The sequence below is a fragment of the Merops nubicus genome, unplaced genomic scaffold (assembly GCF_000691845.1).
Source record: "Merops nubicus isolate BGI_N331 unplaced genomic scaffold, ASM69184v1 scaffold10515, whole genome shotgun sequence".
Lineage (NCBI taxonomy): Eukaryota > Metazoa > Chordata > Aves > Coraciiformes > Meropidae > Merops > Merops nubicus.
The window spans coordinates 133,893-149,320 of record NW_008608974.1 but is presented as its reverse complement, the minus strand read 5'-3'; the positions used below and the strand labels follow the sequence as shown (position 1 = coordinate 149,320).

The window sequence follows — 15,428 nt, the reverse complement described above, 5'->3', positions numbered from 1 at the left end:
GATGACATGTGAGACATAAGAAAAGTCAGCTTACTCCCTGTCTTTTGTAGCTTCTCAAAACTGATAGGAATGGAAAATAGTAAAAAGTTACTCTCCCCCTCCCCCTTTAAAAAGAGTAGCTATACTTACAAAAATAATAACTTATGATTTCTGTACATGTTTTTTTTGGGGTAAAACTTTTCCTTTTAAGCCAGTAAATCCTGTCTGGATTTTTGCCTTTACATTTTATACCAGCAAATGCTCTTGTCTGTAAAAGGAAAGTCCTGCCCACATGAATCTCCCCAGCTAAGTCAGACACCTTCAAACTTAAAGACTGATTTCAATAGCATGTCTAGATTTTTGGGAAAAGCTGAATGACTGAAATGAGTTCTGACTGTTTGGATAACATAGCAAATGGCACATACTGCTTTGGTACTACATTTGGTTACTCTCTTTTGAGGAAGTTTAGTTTAATCTATTTTTTCATGGAAGTTTTCTGTCATCAGGTCTGGAATGTGTTACAAGCAAGAACTTCTACAGAATTAGTTAAATGAGAGATGTGCCACCTTAATACTTAATTTCTACTCCCTTCCTCCTCTCATTTTTTTTTCTCTAGCAATGATGCTTTCTTAATTGCTAATTTGAAAGAGTAAATGGTGCAAACAGAGTAAATTTCAAGATACATGGAGCACTTTGGTAGGTTAAAGTTGATCCACTGGTATTATTCTTCTCAGTCTCATCGTTTTTCCACAATAGCTGGTTTGTTGGATGAGGGAACAGAAACCTGCCAAAAGCTGTCATTGTGCTGAGAGGGAACCAAGTGGTACTTCTGGAAGATAAAGCAGGATGGAGAACATCAAGCTGTCAGTATGTGTAGTGCAGCTTAACAGGGCAGAGAATAATGTGGTTCTCATGGAGGAAAAATTGCCCCAAGAATGAATTAAAAGTGGAATTTGAATCTAAGCATTTCATTCCACTAGCAAATAAAAATAATTGCAGTTTCAAGTGACTCTGCAAATAGAAGGAGGTAGAAAAATAGCTTGAAAAGTTTTTATTTAACTCTGTAGCCAGTTCCTGGCATGTGGGTCACAGGCAGAGTTTTCCTGGTATACCAGCTGAAAATCCCTTAGCAAAATTCTCTCTTCAGCTTTAATTGATTTCTTCATTACTGTGTATTTCACTAATGATCGTCACGAATCTTCAATCAGACACACAAACAGCAGTGCAGATGCTTAAAAGTTTTATGTCACCGAAATACAAAGATTTGTGGGTGGAAAATGAGGGAGTAACTGCTTCCATTATGGTTGTAATAAGCTGTTCTCATGTACTGGATTTCTTGGTAAGTTATGGTTTAGCTGTGAATACTCAAGGCTAATGATAGAGAAATGTAAATAGGGAGCCTTCTAATACAAATTACTTCTTTTTATTTTATTTGGGAGCTTTATTTAAAGTATTATTCTATATTTAGAAGTGTAAAACTGGTAACCTAAATTGTGAGTTTGAGTATTGCAATCTTAGAATTTTATTTTTTACCATCATTGGTTTTCAAATGTGGAAAAGATTTTTATTTTTATTTTTTAATGAGGTTTTTATGTGAAGGGTATGGGCTACTAATCTACCACCTTTATATAGAAAATATATCATGCTGTGAAGTTCCAGAATATTGTGGAATAAAGCTGAGGGTTTTTTTTCATGATTCAGGACAGCAAATCTGAAGGTGCCTACTTGAATCTTGCAGGAACTTTCCCAAAGGAAATTAAATTTGGGGAGATGACAAGCAGGATATTTTAAGTGGGAGATTGTACGCATATGGAATTTGAAAGCATGTGAAAGCATATAGCACCATACTCAGCATAAATGTAAAAATAAAGCAAAAAACTGTTGACAGTGCACAGATTGTGCTGTAAAGGGTAATTATAGAATACTCTGTCCCCTCCTGTAAGAGTGGGGAATACATTTCTGTGATCCTTCAGAGGGAGGCACACACTTACTGTCCTTGCTCCCTGAGGGAACAGCTTGGTACAGCCCAAGTGAGACCAGTGCTCTGCCCCTTCCACAGCCTTTAGGGGCCTTGCCCTGTTGTTTTTTTTTTCCTGCAGGCAATATCTAGAGCATGGAGCTTATCTGCAGTTTCAGGTGTGAACCTGGCCAGACAAAGCAGTGCCATCAGCAGGCTCAGCTCAGTAAGCCCATGTGTGCTGTACCCCTGTGTGATCCCAAACCTTCTGCCAGCACGGGGACTCCAGCAGCAAAGGGTGCAGGGCTTTGCTTTTAATTCCCTTGTAAGATCCCAGACTGCCTTGTGCAGACATCCCTAAGCCCCACTTTGGTTGTTCCTGGCTAGTAAAACTACACAGCTTAAAGACAAGTCTTCTGGCTGCCTCCCTGGGCTCCCAGTTGTAGACTCAGAGATGGCTTGTGACAGCAGCAACATGTGGCTTGTTCCTCATCTGTCTTGCACTGCACCGTGCACTCCCCTTACCTCATGTGCAGTGGAGACCTAGCTACATGGTAAATAGAGAGGGCTAGGGACCATTCAGTCCATGGTTCCAATGCCAAGCAGCATGGATTGGCTTGTGAGGACATTGACTGGCTCCCCATAACCTACTTGTCTTTGAGAGAACTAGCTGGAGCACCTGGACCAGAGCCAAAGGGTAAGCTAACATCATTCACTTATGTGAGCAGTGGGGAATCCAGCACTTCTGCTGCCTTTGGGGTCCTTTTTAATTTAACAAGGACAATAAATTTCTCAGCACTGTCACAGCACTGTATGCCCAGCAGTTCCAACGTATGGGTGTACAAAACTCATCCTGAAAATGGACGATTGCACAAGGTCCTGCTGCTCTCTCCAGTAGGAGCATTTTTAGAACAGGGCTTAGACAGTGTGGTATAGCTGCACTCAGCTGCCTGTACGTTTGCCTCTGTATATCTCGGTTTGTGCAGGTCTGAACAGTCTAGTCTGACACACTGAGACCACTGGGTTTGGAACCATTTTTAGTGGGGTTTGAGAGCTGGAGCTTGGACATCCTGAGCTGGGAAGGAGAAATGGGTCAAAGGAAGTGTCAGAAGAAAACTAATCTCTGCATCTAGGCTGAGCAAGAAGATGTTTCTCCATGTTGCTAGTGTGAGCCGTGGGTCTGCTCATAGATTTTGCAGTATAAGCTGTAGTTGGCTTTTTGAGATGAACTGTGAGCAAAGATCATCATAGTTTAGAGGCAAGAGGGCACTGGTGATATCCCTGATTTCTTTTGCTTTTTTTTTCCACTGACAGTTGTCGTCTTTGATTCTTTATCCTGGGTTTAGTCTAGTTCCAGGGCATTACAAAGCAGTTCAGGGCTGCTGGAAGCTACACAGAGCCTTCTGAAGTCAGCATCTCAGAGTGCTGACACTGCAGGATTTGCATTTGCACAGACAAGCTCTTTGTGTCTACTCTATTCCTCCTTGGGTTCCCTTCTATCATCTCAGCTCTGCCAGAACATCTGCAGCATCTCCCTGACCCAGCCACAGCAGAAACCATAATCCCAGGTGATCCCTCCAGTCCTTTGTTCCTGCGACTTTGTTCCTCTCTCTTGTTGGGGAAATTAATACGTGTTGCTACATGCAAACGAGTTGTTCATGAACGACTGAACTTAGATTGTGCTGACAAAGCTACTGCTGCTGGGCTATCCCAAGAGACCTGGTGGTTGGTACACTGTAGCTGAACTAGGTCATGCATCTTCCTCGTGTGTACCTGGCACTTGGGACTGCAGAGAATCATGTTGAGAAAAATAAGCTAGAGGACCAGCTGGCATGTATTGGCTGAACTGTTTTTGCTGACTGGCTTTCTGAAAGGAAATTCTTCAGGCACACTAGGATGCCCACGTGCAAATTGTTTATGCTTTTGATTCCATAATCCTAGGCCCATTAAGCTGGAATTGGAACTGGGAATGGCTGCTGGAACAGAACGCATGGGACGTTTCTGCCAGAGTGTCGGTGCAATCTGCTTAGCTTTTTTTCCTCACTTCATGCTCCAGCACAGTTGCTGCCATCCCTCATTTCTCTCGGTACATTAAACATCCAAGGTTCAGGAATGCAAATGATCATGCTGAATGAATCATCTCCATAGCAATTGTGCATCCAGAGAATATAATTGTCCTTAGTTGCTTGTTCACGGTGTGCTTCTTGAATAATGCAGCGTGCTGGTGGCTTCTGGAACGTTAAATATGTGGCATATGAGATCATAAAGACAGATGTATACACTCATTGCGTGAAAGTCAGTGAAAACCCATTGATAGCAGAGGAGTCTTATCAATTTAAAGCATCAAGACAGGACCTTGATCCTATTTCTCTTCAGTTTCAAGGTTTATTTGAAATAGAGGGATCTTCTAAAATGCAGCACTCCTTAGGTTGTTCTTTTAAACATATAAAATGCAGATGTGGGGAGGGTAGAAGAAATGATCTGGTTTTTATAACAAGCAGGACCAGTCTGAAGAGGACCTGGTATTACAAGGGAAGGTTTAGAGTTGCTAGGGCACATAAGGTTCCTGACTCTAACTTGGTAAAGCAAAGCAGGTCTGGGCACCGCAGCTTACTAGAGCAGAGATTAGGGAAGGGAAATTTTGGCTTTGAGGCAAATTCAGATAAAAATATGTTGCTTGTTAGAAAGTGTATTTGGTTTCCAAATCATTATCTGGATAAAGCCTTTGGATAAAAATCTCTCCAGAGTGTTGCACATCACTGTACAGACTATTTTGGCCCCTGTCTGTAAAACAAAGAGGCTGAATTTCACCACTTGTACTGTTGGATTGGCTGCTTTGGGAATGTATGTACTGAGCTGGTAGGGATCTAAGGTGTATCAGCCAAAGCAACTGACCACTGAATGATCCTCCTGGCATTTGGAGACCTCCTGGGAGTGTAACTGCCTCCTCAAGGGAGAGTTTATGGTTGTGCCTGTTGTTTGTCCTGTGTGATTCATGGCCAACCTCAGGTTCTTCAGAGCTGATGACAGACTTGACATTTACAGCTGCTTTCAAACCTGCAGTTTGTTCTTATTTGAAAAATACCTTGGCCTTATCAAATGGATGCCCTTAAGGTATCCTATTTTCCTGTTTCTGATTTGTGCTGTACACCCTAGACCATACCTTCCTCCTCACTCCAAAATATCCTTCACTCTGATTATTAGGTCCAAGTCTAAAGAGTTTTCCAGATACTGTGTTACTGCTGCTTCAGGGAAGCAAACCACTAATGGTAGATTTTGTTCCTGTCTGATTATTCAGTAATACTTTACAATAATGGCTTAATTGCTGTTCCTTGGTGTTTATTGTAATCACATAAAGCATGTGGCAGTTATTTTGTATTAAAGTGATTGTCAGAAGTCCTTCGATAGAATTTCTGCAGTAATTCAGTATTAATTACTCTGAGAAAAGGAGCTTATTTTTTGTGCTGCCTGAATCTGGAAGAAATCTTGATTCTGTAGGAGATGGGGAGTTGCTTTCTGGCCAAGGCAGATGCCATATTTTATGAGAGACAAGTAGTCACCTCAGTCATTGAAGCTGTGGTAGGCTCAAGTTCAGCTCCCTTTTCTGTTGAGGGGTGTTAAACCTCTGTCTCTCATCTGGTAGGAGGCAGTTTCAGCATCAGCAAAGGGGCATGCTGGGCTGATGCTGTCAGAGTCATCTGCTCGTGTTGTTCTGATTGGTGTGATGAAGCAGGAAGGGTGTGAAGGCTGAGTGACTCCATCACCTTCTTCTTGTCTTCCTCTCTGATTTAATGAGCATTGTATGTCCAGTTAAATTAGCTTTAGCATGAGGGATTGAAAGACCCTTCTTCATTCATTGTTGATATCTGGGATGGCATTACCCCAGTGAATATCCTGCCAGTGTTGTCTTCTGGAGTCAAGCTCCATCCAGTTCTGACAATTTGTTGTTATTGACTGTTCCCCGAGATAGGGAGCAAAAGAAAGGTTCTCTTGCCTGGTATTGCAGAATGTGAGAAGGTGTGACCACATCCAGATTATACTGTATTATGTAAAATGAGAGGCATAGCACCTCTAGATGTGTGACACTGGAAGAACACCAGCTACAGTTACAAAGCTGCTCCTATATAATTGAGTATAAATTCCACTGACCCTCCTCTGGCATGTGGAAACTAAGAGAAGTGGGGAATTGAGTGTTTGCTCCACTTTCCTCAGCCAGTGCACAGAGGGCTGTAAAGTATTCAGTGACATACAATGCCTTTCAAAAGCATTACTTTCTCCTAGAAAATAACATTTGTTTCCTGCTACCTTAAAAAAAAAAAAAACAGTTAATGAGGGGGAAAAAGGGGGAAAGAGCTCTAGCACTTTCATAAGTATCAAAACAGTGGAGAAGACTGGCAAAAGCTCGAGCAAGTTTCAGCTATCCATACTTTGATTTTATTTTTTTTTTTGTCACGAGTGTTCCAGCTATAGCAATTTCAACTGAGTACAGGCTGTACTAACAGTTGAGGAGAAACCTTGGCCGTTTGATTGTATTGAAGAGAAGTTTTAAGTGGCATTCTCAGAATTAAATACCATATGGCTTGGAAAATATATCTGGTGATCTACTCAAAATAATGGGCTCCCCTAAGGGTGCTATACTGGAAGCACAGTGGTAGGAGCATCTATCAAGCCTTAAGAAAAGGTAAAAGGAAGTTGACATCACTAAAGGGCAAAGAAAAGGGAGATGAATAGAAATAGAGAAACATCCAACCAAAATCTGAACTTGTTCCCAAAGTAGATGGTATTTATTGCAAGCTCTGGCTCATGAAATATTTTATCTATGTGGCAGGCAGAAAAAGTTTCCAAAAAGAACTAACCAGAGGAGTGAAAACCTAATGCTACATCCTCCTTCCAGCAACAGCCAAAAAAGAGCAAAAACCACCCACACCCCACCTGCCATCTGTGTATGGTCAGCTGATGGTCAGATCTAAAAGAAGTGCTCAGAGAAGACACAGAGAGGCTGTAGGAATTATTTGCATCTGTGTCCAGTGTGGAAGAAGCTGAGGATATTCCTTGTGCCCATGGGGGGACTCAAGAAACTGAGGCAATTATTAGGAAATGTATGGTATAGGTGCAGGATGGATGTGAATGCATTGGCAAGACTGGACTTGCCCCTGAGGGCTGAAGAACAGTAGTGTGTACTTTCATGCCTTGGGACTTGGAGACTAGAATGTGTTAAAAGTGGAAGCAGTGTTTAAAAATAGTTCATATTAGAAGCCTGACTTCTCTATCAGCTGAACTGGTCGAGTCTATTTTGTAAGGTAATATTAGTGGACACCTGGATAAATGTGTGTGCTCTTGTGAAGAGTCAGCACTGTGGAGTCCAAGGGAAATACTACCTTCTGAAGCTCCTGGAGTTCTTGGAATAAATGTATGTGGTAAGGGTAATCTATATCCAGTAGATAAAGTCTATCTGAGTTTTTAAGAGGCTTTTGACAGAGGGATTAATGCAGTCATGATGTAAGGGGGAAGATGTTGGTAAAATAATTAGTTAGAAGGTTGCAGAGAATAAAAGGCAAATACTTGGAAATAAGATTCACTAGGGTTACTGTGCTGACAAACTACACCAATATTAGGAGGTGATCTGGGCTGAAAATACTTGGATCTGCTGTTTAAAATATGCTGGTCGTGATCTTACTTTTCCCGAGGCATCTGCATATGAGTTGCAGAGTGAAGGGTGGGCTTTTGCAGAGATGTAGTGTGCAGCAAATCACCACGTCTCAAACACTCTTGGAAGCTCTGAGAAGCATCTACTAATGCTTCTAGGCATAATTGAACAGCACCAGACTTGCTGAGAAACAGTGCTATGACTTGATATTCAATAAAAGTAAAGCCTTTTTCTTCAGAAGAGACATTTTGAAAGCTTACTGAAGGTAACATCTTCAAAGTCTACAGATGCAGTCATTGGGCTGGCTTGAATTCCCCTCAGTCATTTCCAGGGATTTTACTAATGGCATGAGCTCTTGTGCCAAGGACTGGAAGGGATTTCCTTGTCTGTTGAACTGCTGTTTCTTGTCTCTTTTTTATACCTTATTAGTGTCATATTTGTTTTCTGCTCATCCAGCTGCTCCAGAGCAATTTATCACCTCCTCTCCTTATACTCAGGTGGCCACTAGTTCATTGCTCAGTTGCAATGGTCAATGCCCTAGGGATGCAGAACAGGTGAGGTTGCCCAGAAGGAATGGCTAATAGAGGAAATACAGACATCTCCTTTTGCATATCTTAGAGCTGTGTGAATTGATTTTGCCCTATTTAAAATGCTGTAGATTCACCACATATTCTGACAGGCTTTGAACAGCTGTTTTAGTTACCATAATACCTGTTAAAGCATCTACTGTTTTAAATAATTTTTTCTTTTGGTCTACACTTTTTGTAGAACAGAGCATCTTTAAAAGCATGAACAGACTTTAAAAGCATGATGCTACTGGCTTTATGCTTGCTGCAGTGCTATTGCAGGCAGTGACCTGTGTCTGGACAGTAGCTAGGTAAGCCCCAGATGTGCAGGAGATACAGCACTGTCCTCCTTGGTGGCTGTCCTAAAGAAACAGCAGACTGTCCTGGAGAACCCGTGTTAACCAAAAGTAAATCTCTTGAAGGCTGTATCTAGGCTTTATTGCAGTTTGTTTTTTCCTTTTTTTTCCCATTAAAACCTGAGAAAATGTGTGAGCTGGTTATGTGTCTTTTCACAGGCTCACTCTGGCATGCAGTCCACTGAAATCAAATGCAAAAGACATCAGACTTAGTTCTGTGTTGGTTTTTTTTCCTCCTAGCTGATTCATTGGCTCTCTCTTTTCTCATCCTCCAGCTGTAAGAGCTGTGAAGTATTCAGAAGATGTAGAAATACTGGGCAGCAATTTCATTTTGACAATACAAGTAGTTTACATCCACATGCTGTTCTGCCTATCTTGTTACGCTATTTCCACTTCTGTGTGACTTTAGCAGCCCCAATCTTCAAAGAGTCAGACTAAGATGAACAGCTCATCTTTTGAAAGCTAAGATCCAAGCTGTCAGATAACAGAAAGGATTGATGTTTAGCTCTGCTGGTTTTGGAAAGAGTAGCTATTAAAAGCACGTTCTAATTTGAGTTGGCAGAATAAGGATCACACACAGTCCCAAAATACCAGTCAGCACTGATTTTAATGTTGCATTGCTTTGGTGTATAGGATAGCTCTATGTTCATTGAAAAGCAGAGTCAGCTTTCCCTTGGCACTATGTATAGTATTCCCAAGGTGACAGCATGAAAGCAGTAATGGGTGGAGGTTTAAAAAAACCCCTAATTAATACTGAATTTGGTCATAAAAGGAGCCTCCTCTTTAGAGGGATTAAAGCCTACCTTTGCAATATCTAACTGGACTTGCTGGGAGCATTAAATTATCCTGAAGGTCATGTGCTAAGGACAGCATGCCATTAAGAAAGAGGCTGATGAAGAAAGCAGTCTGCAGTCACTGTGGAAAGAGGGTGTTTCCTTGATTTTGGGTCTTTGGAGGTGATGGTGGGAGTAACCAGAATCCCTGACTTGGAAAAAGACATTGAAAAGCTGTGTAAAAAGAAGAATGAGCCTAATTTGTCTTTAATCTTTGGGATGACAGATGAGAGGAAAGCAAATGTGCCAAAGGGATGAGCTGAAGTGAGTTTGGGAGCCAGCATACCCTGAGAGGAGTGAGTGTCTGTCTCTGCTGAGAGTCTCAGTGGAAGGTTTGCTGTCTTTGGGTCCATAAAGGCAGTCGGGTGGGGTGGGAGGAGGGAAGAGAGAAAGTAGAAGATGTGAATAGCATCACCCCACCCATGCCATGAGCTCTCGACTGGGTGACCATGGTGCCTGTGGAGGGGCCCACAGTGAGAACAGGGAGAATCCCTCATATTGAAGCTGTTTGAAATTATATCAGACAGAGCACTGGGGACCTACCACAGGACCAAAAGCCTCCTGCACTGGTGGAGAATGTCTGATGTCTATATTTTTTTGGTTTAATGATCAGCTTTTGTGGTTGATCGTGTTAGTTCATACCTATTCTAATCACTCTGAAGTTTAATGTGGGCCTGAATTTTTTTTTTGCCTGAGGCTCTGAGCATAGTTCCAGTGAGCTCAGAATTGGTTTTGTCTTTGACTTTAATGGGATTATAATTGAATCCTAAATCAGGTAGCTGTCCTTAGGCTAAGTAAACAGTGGCTTGTGTAGCTGGGGGTAAAACAAGAAAGAGGGTGCATTTATAGTACTTTAAGTGCTTGTTTCTGGCTTCCTGTGTGGACAAGAAGACTAGTCTACCTTGTACCTAATGCATGCTAAAAGTGCCTATGTGGAGAAAGAGCACATGGGAATTGGTGTGCTGTTAGTTGAGATATAGTCTGTGTTTTAGTACGATGGGCTACAGAAGCCCCAGAGGGGCAGATAATCAAGAAGTGCATGATATGAATGAGAGCACAGGGCATTAAGGAGGGCATCACTATCTGAAAACATAGGAGCACTCTGAGAAATGAGAGCAGTGAAAGTTCTGTCACAGCAGTGGAGGTTCAGCTGTGTGGTTGCAGGCTGACTTGTGACCCCAGCTGTAAGCACATTCCAACAGCTGCAGCAAGCTGCTAAATCATTCTTGGCTAATGCTGACATCAAATTATTGAAATAATTTTTGTAAGGTTATCCTTTGCCATAGGGACAAATACATAAGGCTTTATATGCCTCCTGCTGTATTCCCTTTAGCTCTATTCATCTTAATTTTAAAATAATATATTATTTCTTTGTCAGCCAATCTGTTCTCCTCATTACTTGGTTTCTATGTTTTTTTTTTCCCCTCTCAATAAGACAACTTGCAATTAATCCAGAATGCTGAACTCGTGACTTTGCAGATGCCAACACAGTAAGTGGCTGTGATGATATCCCAGCCATGAGATAGTGACTCTCCAGGGAGATCAAAAAGAAACCAACATGCAACAAAATACTGCCATCAGTATCTGCAAGCAGGTTAGCTCAATGTCACTGCAGCAAATTCTTTGTGGTTACTGGAAGTCATCTCTTAATACCAGAGAACAACCCTATCCCTGAATATCTGCTAAAGAACATCCGTAAGAGCATTAAAAACAGATTAAAAACAAAACCCCAAACACTTAATGCTCTTAAGCCTTTGATTGTATTGTCATGTCAATGTACTGTGGATGCATCTTTTCTCTCTGGAAGTGTAGAGCAGAGCATTTGAGGAAACTACAGCTTGTATCAGGGAAATTACTTTTCTCATATCTATGCAACTGTGTCTACATGTGCTGTTGTGCCTGTTGAAAATCGTGCTTTTGAAGTGGATCTGTCATACCAACCTGACAGCAAAAATGTGTTGCTGATGATTTTATTTGCTTGCTGTCCAATAATGTGAGTAGCCAAAGTAAAGCAGCTGGGCTGAATGTGCTGGGATCTGCTTTCAGCAGCATTCAGTCATCAGCACCTCCCTGGGCTGCCATCAGGCTGCCAGGGCACATTACTGCAAAATTCCTGAGCAACTTGCATAGTCTTCAGGTGCTGCTCAGGGCTCGGGAGATTCCAGATCTAGTTTTATCTAAATGCTGGCAACCTGCCCTGCGTTTGTGTGGGCTTGACTGCAGGTGGTCAGGCGACAGCCCTGACAGCAGTTCAGCTCGGAGCTGAGAGCTGGGGAGATCATGTCTTGCATGAGGGGCTGGATCATTCCATGCATTTCTTTTTAGTCTTGGTGAGTGGGGAGGAACTGTACAGCTGCTGGGCTGTGCCACTGCAAGTACCAAATATTCAAAACATAGCAGGGTAGAGGCAAGCACTGATTAGGAACCAGAGGTTCCTCATTCAAAGGAGCCTGGGCAAGCAGTGGCCTGGGGGAGGGTGTTTGTGTCCTTCTGAATGTGAGAACTTCACCAGGCTGGCTGTGTCCATGCCAGGACAAGCAGGGAAAAAAAATATCCTCTTGTATGCACTGTGGCACTGGTGTGCTGCAGAGGAACAGCCCTCCTGGTCTCTCTTCCAGGTATGGAGTAGCCTCTTCACTCTCTGCTGGGCCGGATGCGTTAGGGTACCCTCGAAGCCACCGCTGGAATCGTGTTGCCTCCAGGACTCCCTGTCTGGATTTGGGAGTTAAAAGAAAATGAGCTTCTTGAGCTTCTGGTACCATTTCTAGATACTTGCTGGCACACAGCATTTGTCCCCAGACTTCTCAGCCTCTAACCAGACTGTGAAATGTCAGAAAGCTGAAGAGCGCTTCTATTTTTGCAAATGGGGATCAGAAAATATCATTTGCTTTTAGCATCTCCCCTTACGAGGAGCACAAGGTGGGCAGCAGCTTTTGCGCTGTATTAGGCCATCAGACCAGCCATAATCAGCATGTTTTATGTTTCTACATGGGCTCCTGGCCACCTGTATAATGTCCCTCTGTTGAACTGGGCGTGATGCCTGCTGACACTGAGATACCCAGATAGTTTGAATGAGGCATGGGTTCCAGGGGGTGATGATTTTCCTGAAGGACAGTTTGCAGCAGCATGACAAATGCTGACCCTCCTGTGTGAAGTTCTTCCCATGCACTGTTCTTATGGCAGGGCCATTCACTTCTCCTTACTTCAAGGCATTTGGGGAGATTCACCTTGAAGGAATGCAAACACCTTGTGGCAATGATGGCCAATGAATATTCAGAGACAGTCCCTGGCCCTCTGGGACTGTATGTGAGCAATTTTAATGGATTCATCTTAGAGCTTGCACAGAGCTTTTCTGTGAAAGGTCAATTTGCAGAAACATGCAGTTTTAGAATAACCACATCGATTTTCCATCTGATTTGTTAACTGGCTGTTAGTGGGAAAGGACGTGGTAAAACTGGCTTCCAGGAGTGACAGAGGATCTCCTCTGAAACCAAGGTGCAAGGACCCCATTGCATGAGGCTGTGTGCTCAAGTTCCCCTTGCTGTGAAAGGAAGTTTGAGCCTGCATCTCCCAGCTGATGTCTTGAGTGATGGGGAGGGTGGGTGTCCCAAAGCCTGCTGCTGGTCTTGCTCTGGTTATTAGGTTATTAGAAGAGGGTTTGGATACTGAGGCTCTGAGCACCTAAGGGAATATTGAAAGTACTAAGATAGGGATTTCTGTTTATTTCCACCCTCACTGACTGTGTCCTGATGGAAATAGAACAGGTTTGATAGAATGGAACCAATTCCTGTACCTGAAATGTTGAAAGAAACTTGTAGCAAATAGGGACACCAAATGTTGCATGTTGAAAACATCAACAAAACCTTTCAAGTTATTAGGAATTCATCAAACTCTCTGCCAAAACAGAGTTAAAAAAATCTGGCAGTTGTTCATGAGACATTTCAATGATGTTGTAGCTGTATTTTTTTGTTGGCAATTGTTTCAGCTGAAACTTTATCTGGTGCTTCTTGAGGTCACCTGGGGTCCTACTTAAACCTGTGTGTCTTGCTGTATGTGTGATTCTTGCTAGTGCTTCAAAGAAGTCTAGAGATCAAATTGATCTCTTCATAACCATTAAAAAAAGATATTCTTATACCTATCTTTATGTCAACACCCTAGGACAGCAAGTGGTTTGTTACGTAGCAAGCTTGTGGTTAAGGTGTTTTGCCATGACTCTGGATGACCTCCATATTACACCCAATGTTGCATGCTCAGGATACTTTAAGATTTTACTGAGATGTGACTTGTTTAGTGTCAGACTCACTTAAAAGTTTTATAAGTTGAAAGCTTCTATTTAAATATTTCTTGTTATTGCTTGTTTGGATTCTTTTTTTGGTCTACCTTTAAGAAACAAGAACAACATTGACTTGAAAATTTCTTTTACAGCTCCCTGTGCCTGAAAATATAAGTCAGGTTTTGGATGGAAAGGAAAATGTGACTAAAAATGTTTAAATTTTAGGAAAACTGTCAGTGTTCATTCAGTTTTGTTTTTTTTTTTTAAAAATGAAATGAGAGTGTTTTGGGTTTTGGAGTTAACAAGATACTAGATAGTTTTTGACTTCTTATTCAGGTTTATGTTTTCAGAAGAGAGTTTATGTTTTTAGAAGAGAGGCAGTCAGAAGTTTCTCAGGACTTTCTCTGGTCTCAAAAAAGGCGTGCAGGTAGTTGTAAATATGTGTATGAAGAGCAGATTTTAGCTGGGTTTTGAAACAACTGGGAGAACCTCTGTGTGACCAACTTGTCTTTCCCCATTTTACAGGTTCCAGAATCTGCTGTGGTCTCGAAAAGCATTTGTGGACAGCGTGAAGGTGTATAACCACAGCTACATCTACATGCCAGCCTTCTCCATGAAGACAGGGACAGGACCTTCCCTCCGTGTCTATTACACCCTGGAGGACTTTGATGCCAAGCAGGCAGTCCTTTTTGCCAACCCCAACTTCCTGCGTGACATTGGCAAGTTCTGGAAGAACAAAGGTATCCATGCCAAACGACTTTCCACGGGGCTTTTCCTGGTCAGTGCCGCCCTTGGTCTGTGTGAAGAAGTAACAATTTATGGCTTCTGGCCATTCTCGGTGGACTTGCACGGGAAATTTATTAGCCATCATTACTATGACAATGTCTTGCCTGATTCTGGATTCCATGCCATGCCAGAGGAATTTCTACAGCTCTGGTTTCTTCATAAAAGTGGCGTACTGAGAATGCAGCTAGAACCCTGCGAGGACCCTTTAATCCAGTCTTCGGCCTGAGGAGTCAGTTTGGGAGATCCAATAGTTTTTAATTTCCACGTTCTACAACAGAGAGCTCTGTTTTCTGTTGATTCTTGCTAAAGGGAAAATAATTTTGGATCTGCATGGACCATAAAAATGCTACTTGAAGGCCAAATGGAACATTTCCTTAATGTATAGTGCTTTATGGAAGCGGGGTAGGGGAAGGCAGATCTCTCCATCGAGTCCATTCAGCAGCATTGTGAAAATGATGTCAGAAGCAACACAGCTGAACTTTCCAGGGGACTTTTTTAAATAACTGATGTAAAAAAGGCATTAAGGCTCAGAGAGACACAGGGCCACCCACAAGCTTTTGCTGACAGTGCCAAATATGACTGTCTGTTCATAAAATCCATTTCATTCCAGATTGGCACCTTGTACAACTTTCCTTTTCCTGTGTTTTTGCCCCCCCCCCCCCCCCCGGTTTGGGGAAGAGAGTATGTAGGTGAGCACATGTGTGGTGTTGACTTACTTTGTTTCTTTTTCTTTTTTTTTAATTTCTCTTCTAATGAAAGGAAAAGGAAAGGCTTAAAAGCCCCAGGAGCTGAGTACCATCAACTCTTCTGAAGACTCTTGGGAGAGCGAAGGGTGCTAAGAATCTGGTTAGAAGAATGTCCTAGGAATGCCCTGCTACTGAGTATGGGTGGACCTGCCTGTTGTAGGTTTTATTAGGATAGTTTAGGTCATTGTACCTACAGCTATGATAATGTTACACTGTGGGCAAGAGCTGGTTGAGGGAAATTGATCTGAAAATAAAAGGTGTGTTATAAAACCAGTAGCAAAGTGC

The 15,428-nt window shown here is 42.3% G+C and overlaps 1 protein-coding gene across 1 annotated transcript; it reads left to right on the top strand.

Moving 5' to 3' along the window:
* Positions 1-14,136: 14,136 nt before the first annotated feature.
* Positions 14,137-14,833, top strand: ST8SIA1 (ST8 alpha-N-acetyl-neuraminide alpha-2,8-sialyltransferase 1; the record flags this gene model as incomplete). Its single annotated transcript, XM_008940456.1, has 1 exon — positions 14,137-14,833. A coding segment is annotated over one exon (487 nt), but the record flags the coding sequence as incomplete, so codon positions are not given.
* Between the last annotated feature and the right edge of the window lie 595 nt (positions 14,834-15,428).